The sequence below is a fragment of the Aspergillus glaucus genome (genome assembly GCF_001890805.1).
Source record: "Aspergillus glaucus CBS 516.65 unplaced genomic scaffold ASPGLscaffold_5, whole genome shotgun sequence".
NCBI classification, from domain to species: domain Eukaryota; kingdom Fungi; phylum Ascomycota; class Eurotiomycetes; order Eurotiales; family Aspergillaceae; genus Aspergillus; species Aspergillus glaucus.
The window spans coordinates 873137-882831 of NW_019170457.1; the positions used below are offsets into that span (position 1 = coordinate 873137).

Sequence of the window (9695 nt, forward strand, 5' to 3'; positions counted from 1 at the left end):
TTTGTGCGATGCGGCTTGAGCCCTTGTTTGTCCATATTGCTTGTATGGCATCTTTTGGCATGTTGGCACTGTTTGCCTGGTCGTTGAGCCGTCACATGTTCGAGAGTAATAGGAATCTAAGAACGGACCACAGTGAATCTTTCATAAGGTGATGGAGTGAATGATTGACAAGCATGGAGGAAAATAGAATAAATCTAATGCATTTATTCCTAGCTCTATAATGCAATAGAAACCCAGTGGCTAGTGCGTTGGCCTGTTAGTTGAGAATGCATTATTGAAAAGAGTATCGGACCATGCACTCCCACGTTCAGCTATACAAACTACCTCCCTCGACCATGACCCGTCTATATCAAGCCTCAATAAACCCCCGAGCATAATCAAACTCCGCATCCCCCTGCCTAAACGAAACCAACTGCCCCCCAAGTTCATCCGTCTTCACCACACACGACTTGAGCGCCAGATACCCATCCTCCTTCTGTAAATATGTCAGCAGAAGCCCCTTACCCCGCCAATCTTTCTTTAGAACAGCCACGAAACCAACAGGATACCACTTTGGATCTCCCGTTGGAAGTTTTTCATACGGGTTGAATAGAGAGAAATGGTGGTGTACGGCGTCGTTTAGGCTTTTGTCATTCAGGTCCCATTTTTCTGGGATGTCAATGGCAGGGCCTAGTTCATCGTATTCTTTGGGGCTGAAGCCAAGCTCCGCACGGGATTGTTCGTTGATTGTTGCTGAAATATCCTTCAGAACTGAGTATGATACCGGACCTAAGGCAAAGAGAGGGAAGGATGAAGACCCGAAATCAGGGAATGAATTGGCGTCGACGAACTCTTGAATTGGTTCTATCGGAAATGTGGAAAGGTCACCAGACATAATTCAGACATAATTGGTAGTAGCAATGTAAATCAGGCTGGTCATGGACAAAGATACGACAACACGGCTGGGCTTAAATAGCCGAGATGTACAATGACGTAATGTTGCCCTATTCAGCCCTCAGCCAACATATTGTTTTTGATTTTTGAGAGCCCCATCTTCTTGGTACACCACCATTGATGCATTATTATTATTATTATTATTATTATTATTAATTCATTCTCGCATCTGTTAGCCGAAAGGCCGATTGGCGGCAGGTCCCTATAGAGTAGCCCGGGAAAGCTATGGTTTAAATATAAAAAGGGATGTTTTGATATGTTGGCCGCTCCGATTGACCAATCAGAGCCCGAGTCCTCTGCAGAAAGTACTGCTTGACATGTGGTTGACAGCCATGAAAACCGAAGCAGCCCCCCGCGCGGGGGACTACCTGTATTTAGATGATAGATGGTAGTTTAGCTAGGCGACAGGCAATTCTGATCTGCCCGTCGTATGTCCCGCACCGGGACCAGGGCCTTTCCGCTTCCGAGGCTCCAAGACTCCAAGGACGCGTGAAAAGACCCGAACCTCGACGTAAAATGGACACACACACACACACACACACACAGCCTGACATGTGCATGGATGGATACAACTAGATGGTGATAGGACTGGGGACTACGGCTATGCAGCCAGCATCCTTGACTATGGACCAGCGCATGTTTGCATTATGCACTTCGTGCTGCTTTTGTCTTCTTTCGCAACGTTTTCTCTTTGTAGTTAGATGATGGCCGCCAGGTTGTTTATAAATAGGTCTTATGATCGACGGTTTTCTCAACCAGAGTTCTTCCTCTATTCGCTTCGAATAGTGCCTATGACATCCTACCGAGCATTGTAGTTGACAGTATTCCATTATGTACCTGCGGAGTGAGCTATGTTTCACAATAAAATCTCTCGTCATGTAGAAAAGACTGGGAAAAATCTATGGTCAGCAACTTCGCCCATTCGGGAACCCTAGATTGACAACATAATCGAATTCCTGATCCTTAGAAAGGAAACTGACTGTCTCTCACATGAGCTGTGTTACAAGGCTGAACAATCAACTCCTTGAGGGATTCTTGTTTCCCCACTTCTTGCCAGCAAAATGCGGCCAGGTAGATGTGCGCATTACGCAAATTTGCTGGGCGCAGGCGAGAGTAAAAAGAATTCGAAAATAATGCACCAGGTGGCCATATTTTTCACTCCGCTTTATCAATCGTCTTCGCGAAATATTGGCATTGCTTGAATACTACCCAGTCTCAATCATTCACTGTTCATACGGACTGACCTCGATTATCTTATGTTATCAATTTTCTATTCTGCTGCGGTAAGTAAAAGCATACTATAACCATTAATCACGTACATCTTTAATTGGATGCTCTACAACATTGGCCCCAAGCATGTCGGCCTGCCAGCTGTACCCGATTATCACTGGTCTCACTCAGCAGATGTGAAAGAAATTTACTTTGAAAGGTAATGATTGACTGTAAGCCCAATTGTTTCGCCTGGGACCAGCCTCACTGTTAGGATATCTCCCCTCTCCCTGGCGCCGTTCAGGATATCTGTAGGATAGAAGGAATGTGAAGGATTGAGGGGCTTATCCTTCTGTCTGCGAGCCGCAAAATTGCCGCGACAGTGAGCACGGTCAAGCTTGCATTGCCCTCCTCAGTTTGTCTATATAAGGACCTCAAATTCCCTCCTATTTTCAGTTCTATCATTATTCAACATCCCAGGAAAACAAAAGATACACTTGCAGTTTACCTTCTCAATCCACTATTCATTAGGCTGAAACCCTTCTTTATCAAAATGCAACTCAAAGAAGTTATTCTTGCGTTGATAGCCACCGCCGCTATAACCAGCGCCATGCCAGCTGGGGAGAATGCTGGGCTTGTCCAGCGTGACTGTCCCAATGGATGGTCAGTCTGTGGTGTAGGTTCTCTATGCTTTACTTAACACCGGCTTACGATCTAATACTTGAGAAAATCGACAGAATTGTAACGGTGGTGATTGCAAAGTTGCTGGAATAAATTTGTAAGTTAAAGATCCCTTTTCTTTTTGCAGATCCTACTCGCTAACAAGACAATTAGTGCATGCGCAGACGGCACCAGTGTAAGGAGCTCTGCTACATAAATCCTCTTTAAATCAGTTTTCTAATGAATACTTTCGCATTACAGTGCCTCAAGCAGCATGGTGGCGGTGATGACAAAATTTGCGGCAGCAAAGGGTCTTCTTGGCCACCACTTACTTGCCCCGGAAAAGTCTGAAATATCAGTCAATAGGTCTATCATATGATCGTGATGGTTTTTTGATTGCCGGTTACGAGATGAAGTATATATGCCATGATGATTGATTTTTTGGCTTTCATTGGCTTTTGTTGACTTGAGCTGCTCTATGTGTCTGCTATCATTTTCTATTAGTACACTAGCTGGACTTAATGTGAGCATCAAAGGATTTTCTTCGGCGCTTCAGGTGTCTATATGAGTAATAGCAAGTATACAGCGACTCAATGACAAAATGCTGGCTACTAACTACTACTACTACTACTACTACTACTACTACTACTACTACTATTATTATTATTTAATCAAGTTGAACGTCCATATCAAGCCCTTGGGACTATGAAAGACGTGTACCTAAATACGTATGCGCCTAAATACAAATACAAAAGAGTCCGGCATTACGCACGATAATGCCACAGCATAGTTCCCTTGGATATCTCACCATACTGTGACGGTCTCGAGCAATAGGAAACTCTTGGTAGACTATCTGACGAAATTCTAACATGAGGAAAGAAAGGAAAGAAACTGGGCCTGCCAGCGATGAGCTATCTAGTTCGTGCGAAGGGGTTCTTGCCCTATGTCCAAACAAGTCAAAGTGGTCAAGCATGCCGTGCAACTAGTGAGCATTCATGCTCCGTGACAGCTGATTCAACTTTGTTTCTGCAACACACTAATCAATATGATTTCTCTAATATTCAATCAGTCGACGCACTCCATTGACTGGGGTTCTAAGATCCCAGCTGGCCTCGTCCAGCTCACCCGTAGACCCTTACAATTCCCGTCCATGGGAGTCAGGAGCACTTTCATGACAAGAGACTCTATCTAGATGGATTCTAGATATGTATTAGCGTGGCCTACCTCTTCAAATATCAAATTTCCGCTATCTTGCCCAATTACTCCTATCTGCACGGCTGAAATCCCCTGAGGAAGCCACCATCGGTGAGCTATGGGTTAACCGCTTTATTCGACGCCGTCCTGAGCTCAAATCCAAATGCCTCAAAGAATCATCTCTTCTCCAAGCCCAATTTTCCCGACTGTATCGGCCGGGGACTCCCTTCCCATCTTACATCATGGGCACCCAACGCAAGTCTCTTTGGGAGTCCGCCAAAGCGAAATTGGACGAAGAAGACCAGAACTTCCTCGCCTTCGACGGCCAGGATCGGTTGGAGGTCCTTGATAAACTCGGCGAAACTGCTCACGCAGCCCACGAAGAATGTGTGCGCAAGAAGTGGCAGATCAAAATTCCCGGGAAACGAGGTGAAAAGATCATTGTTCGAGATCTGCTGAGCAAGGTTGTCCACTGGCTCAAGGTCTTCAAAGAGGTCGGAGATCAGGTTATTCAGTACGATCCGGGGCATGTTGCTTTGCCGTGGGCTGGTATCCGGTTTCTATTGCAGGTCAACCTGTAGGGCCGAGAAGAGCTTCGGACCCTCTTCCCGGGCTTTGGGATGGCTACAAGCGAGGTGTCTCGGAAAGGGTTAGGGTGCCAACCTTGGGCTAGGCAGGCGGGGAATGTTGATAGGTTCCAGGTTGAGATCCAAGTCCTCTGAGCATGAAGCCTTCTGCAAAAGTGCATGAATTAGGTAGCTTGCCTTGTCATCTGTGGAAATGTGCAGTCGGTCTTGTCACGGGCCCGGAATAGTAGATACTAACGAACTGAATTCCTATCTAAACTATTGTAGCCATCAACGAGAATATCGAATCGAATCTGGGAAAGAAGAAGAAAAGGCAATCTGTCTGGGCGATGAGCGGTCTTTATAGACATTTGTGTGGTGCGGCTTAAGCCCTTGTTTGCCCACATTGCTTGTATGGCGTCGTTTGACATGTTGGCGCTGTTTGTCTGGCGTTAAGCCGTTGAGCCGTCACAGGTCTCTTCCTTCAGAGGGGAGATGGGCAGGGAGCTCTCAGTTCTGTTCCACTTCACTGCATTGAAGATGTCTTTTGGTTCCTTGAATCCATCAATTTTTTTAGAATGCCAGAATTGTCATTTGCTATGCCGTACCACGCGGTGGAAGGTCTGTTTGGCTTCTCCTATGTCCTCTGGTGTGGATGTCGGGTTTCGTACAACCCTGCAGAGGGTCCTGACTACCCCGGCACATTCCTGATTCCACCATTTGTGGCCGCTAGGCCGGAGGTATGCCCTTTTTGTGGAGGCTTCCAGAGCGGTGGAGATCGCCTGAGTGATGTTGGCTGCGAGCTCATCCAGTTGGGCAGGAGAAGGGTGAGAAGGAAGGGTAGAGACTGCCTCATTCAATTGCTCCCTCTCTCCTTGGATCACTTCTTGGAAGCACTCCTCGTTGAGAGTAGACCAGAGGAAGGGTTTAGCTTTCAAGGAGGGTCGGGCTGAGGACTGCCAAGCTGGGTGTTTGAGATTGAAGTCTCCAGCTAACAGGCAGGGGGGAGGATGGGATCATCTGTGTCATTAGGGAGTCCAAGCCTTGGCGCTGGGGTGAGTGCGTTTTAAATACCTTGTCATTACCCGTGAATTAAATTTACTGTCGATCACATGACCACTTAGCGCGGTAATGTGAGGTTTCGAAGGAGGTCAGGTCACCTATGTGTGTATTGTATGTACCCAAAGCCCGCTGTGGGTTCGCACTAGGAAAAATACTGGGGGTCGACCTCGTATACAATAAAGGGTCCGGGGCGGAATACGGAGGTTCAAGCAGCCGTATCCTATCATCTCCAGATTGATATCTCCACCATTTGATGTGACCACCAACCGGGTGCCCATAGACCACAACACCTTCATCTTGGCTCAAGTTGTTACGTTGATTTCTTGTGTTATACCTATCATGTGCAACAGATCGACAAGGAAGCGAGTGATATTTGCCGAACACAAAGTCTGTTTATTAGTGAATGACTCTCTTCAACTTCCCTAGCTTTTCTCTTCTTTCTGCTTTTCTTTTCCTCGCTTCTGTTGACCTTGAAAATCCAACATTTTCCAAACTTTATCATTACTCTTTCTATCCTATGTTTCCCCCCGCTAGCTAATATACATCGCGCACGTCTTCTACTCTTAATTAGCTTTTGTTAATTTTATTTCTTTCTTCCCCCTCATGCCTGACTTGGATCCACCGTATGGATTCGCACTACGCAAAAATAGCCCCTGCCTCGAAAATGAAGTAAGCGCTAATGAAACATGGAGCGGAATCCAACCATGCTGTCCCGAGGACACCACCTTTACAAACTCAAGCGTGTGTTGTCCGGATGAAGAAGACTGTACAGAGGATATCATAAACCCACCACACTGCGCTGATGAAAGCTGGGATCTTTTCAATAACACTCGGGACGACGGATTCTTCTGTTGTTTGTCGGGGACAAAGGGGTTTTATCACAGTGACAAGCTGGCGGTTGGGTGTATAGATGATTCCGATGCTCCTACAAATTCCGACTACCAGTTTCTGTCGACATATTCTACTGGTAAGATTCATATCCTGCTTACTCGGTATGAGTCCAGTTCTGATATAACTAGGCGCTGCCGCAACATCGACTACAGTTTTGACAGCTACATCCAGCACATCCACAGCCACAGCTACATCAGAACCAGAATACGATGAATCAACTAGCCCTTCTACTTCAAATACGGGCGCTATCGCAGGTGGCGTAGTTGGTGGCGTTGCTGGGTTAGCAATCATTCTCGCCTTGCTTTGGTGTTTCATGCGTCGCCGATCACAGAAGCAAGCATCTCAAGAGGAAACGCCCATCACAAAAGGACCAGTGACACAACCCCACCTTGTCCAGTCTTCAGACATACCGAGCGAGTTGCACGGTCAAAGTTATGTGGCAGAGCTGGACAGTTCTGGTCAACAAACTGTTCACGAGTTACCGGGATTTCCAATGGCTCATGAAAAGGGCTGACCTGCATTTTTTTTATATCCTTTGATAAAGCCCTAGACCATAAATCTTTGTAGATAATATAACAACTCCAGGCACTCCAGTGCTTAGTTATTTCCACTGATCTCATCTCTCCCTCCTGCCTCACCCCATCATCCATCATTCATCTTACAAGACAGTCATACACAATGATAATTATTGCTGTCTGTGACGGCTCAACGACCAGGCAAACAGTGCCAACATGCCAAAAGATGCCATACAAGCAATATGGACAAACAAGGGCTCAAGCCGCATCGCACAAAGGCTTATATAGAGACTGCACTCGCCAGATAGATTTCCTCTCCTTTTTCCTTCCCAGATTCGATATTCTCGTTGATGGCTACAATAGTCAAGATAGGAATTCAGTTCGTTATTATCTTCTATTCCTAGCCCGTGACACTGTCCACCATTGTCTTCCTCAGTAGCACTCTAGAATTGTTATCATGCTGAGGAATAGTCTTGGTTGACTTCATATTGTTTCATAGAGTTCCTCACTATCTTTAATGCCTGCCTATCCTGGCCTAGTCAATAACAGCAAAACTGGGGCAAAAGGGTTTAAAAGGAATAAATCAGGATAAAGTATTAGTACCTGTGGGCAGTATAGTAAACACTCTATTTGTGACAGCTCAACGGCTTAACGCCAGACAAACAGCGTCAACATGTCAAACGACGCCATACAAGCAATGTGGGCAAACAAGGGCTTAAGCTACACCACACAAATGTCTATAAAGACCGTTCATCGCCCAGACAGATTGCCTTTTCTTCTTCTTTCCCAGATTTGATATTCTCATCGATAGCTACAATAGTTTAGGTAAGAATTCAGTTTGTTAATATCTACTATTCCGAGCCCGTGACAGGAGCTGGATTATGAGTGCTGTGATATGGAGCAGAGTATGGCTCATCATCAAGACCCTAACATTCCACAGCGCCTCAATGCTGCTGGACTAGCCAATTTCAAATGTGATAAAGAAATTATAGCTCTTAACAAGAAAATTACAGAGCTAACAAAGCAGATTGGGGGTCATCCTGAATCCCATAAAGGCCTCGTCCTGGAACAATGTCGACTTTATAGCGGAAACGCTAAAAAGCTTGAAAAAAAAGTGTGCAGAATTTGTCATACAATGGTGGAATGTGGCTTATGACGAATAAATTGCAGGAAATGACTTCACAGAGCATGATACAACATGCCTCTGATATTTACAAGAAGTACATGCCTGAATGATCTCAGATTCAGAAAGCCTTGTTCAAAGAAATGCCTCTTGACAGTGAAGAAGGAAAGCAATGCTTACATGATATGGTCTTCCTGTGCACATCCACTGAGAGAAAATGATCCAAACCACCAACAGGTCCAACCTCATTCTGAACCTGTACCTCATCACCAAAAGAGATCGTGCGAACGGGTCAACAAAAATATGCACTGAACTACTCAGATGGCCTCATGAACCTGTGTAAATGCGCTCACTAACTGTCCCAGTTGTAGGTGCCGGCATACCATGCACAGCGAGTTGTCACCAGGGCTCTGGCACTGATTGCATTCAGTGTGGAAGAAAACCTTCTGAAGCATTGGCATGTTCTTCTGCTCTGAGTGGGAAGACCAATTTTGATTCTGACAGTTTCTTTGATACTCGTACTCATAATGCCACTCAAGAGAGGGGCATACATGCAATGTGCACTTCGCATTCTTCTTGTCTCTTTGAACTTCTTTCGGAATATTTTCCTGAGTAAGTAAGTAATATTTATACTAAAAGTGCATAACTGTAACATTTTTCTGCGAGCGACTCTGAATTTCCTATTACGGGTCCCGCCGCTTTTATGAGGGTCTCACGTGACTACTCCCCGAGTGATCAGGGAACGTCCTTCGATGCTCCGGGACACGCACCTCAAGAGTCCCAGCTTACTCTGGGAGCTCCCGGAGTAGTACTGAATTACTCCCAGAGCACTCCCGGAGCATTCCAGAGCTACCCAAGAAACAGCGGGTACTCGACATCACGTGATACAACACGACGTACAGTTGTTTATACTGTGCCCACTAAAGCGCACTATCCCTCCTTGGAGGAAAACTGTACAGCGCTCCAGCACTGCACAGAGGAGCTCAGGCAATGGGGAGCTAGAGAAGGCCTCACTTTTGACTTCAACAAAACAGAACTGCAGCACTTCACACGTGGAACCAACCATCCCAACCCCACATGCTCTATTCACTCCACTCAAGGCGCACACACAGTCACACCTCCCCCTCCTGGCGGTGCAACGCGCTGGCTAGGCATCTGGTTTGACCGGAGGTTGAGCTTTAGAAAACACTGCAGGACCCTAGCTGCAAAGGCCAGACAGACAGCTGCTGGTATCAGATCACTAACCAACACAGTCAGAGGGACTAGGGCACACCTACTGCGGCAGGCTACAATCACCTGTGTCATCTCAGTCCTTTGCTATGGGGCTGAGGCCTGGTGGCCGGGTCGAAACAGACCCAGGCCCAGGAACCAGGGCTCCGTATCAAATCAAGTCGATTCCTCCCTCTCTCACCTTGACCGGGTACTCAGAGATGCTCTCCGAGGTACTCTCCCAGTATACCGGACCACCCCCATTCCAGCTCTCCATCGAGAAACTGCCATTCCCCCGATGGAGATCATCCTAGACCAGAAGCGCACTGCAGC

At 46.4% G+C, this 9695-nt stretch overlaps 3 protein-coding genes across 3 annotated transcripts; 2 read left to right on the forward strand and 1 right to left on the reverse strand.

Moving 5' to 3' along the window:
- Positions 1 to 207: 207 nt before the first annotated feature.
- ASPGLDRAFT_44491 (uncharacterized protein) lies at positions 208 to 898 on the reverse strand. The gene has a single exon (XM_022546038.1). The coding sequence runs from the start codon at positions 872 to 874 to the stop codon at positions 350 to 352; it is 525 nt and encodes a 174-aa protein (XP_022403335.1). The 5' UTR covers positions 875 to 898; the 3' UTR covers positions 208 to 349.
- Positions 899 to 4238: 3340 nt separating this feature from the next.
- Positions 4239 to 4577, forward strand: ASPGLDRAFT_33543 (uncharacterized protein; the record flags this gene model as incomplete). Its single annotated transcript, XM_022544321.1, has 1 exon — positions 4239 to 4577. The coding sequence occupies one exon, from the start codon at positions 4239 to 4241 to the stop codon at positions 4575 to 4577; it is 339 nt and encodes a 112-aa protein (XP_022403336.1).
- Positions 4578 to 6127: 1550 nt separating this feature from the next.
- ASPGLDRAFT_145212 (uncharacterized protein) lies at positions 6128 to 6956 on the forward strand (the record flags this gene model as incomplete). The annotated part of the gene is made up of 2 exons (XM_022541844.1): positions 6128 to 6591; positions 6644 to 6956. Coding segments are annotated over exons 1-2 (675 nt in total), but the record flags the coding sequence as incomplete, so codon positions are not given.
- Between the last annotated feature and the right edge of the window lie 2739 nt (positions 6957 to 9695).

What these genes read in the sequence shown, in the direction of transcription:
- ASPGLDRAFT_44491 (XM_022546038.1), bottom strand. Translation starts at nt 874, where the DNA reads ATGTCTGGTGACCTTTCCACATTTCCGATAGAACCAATTCAAGAGTTC.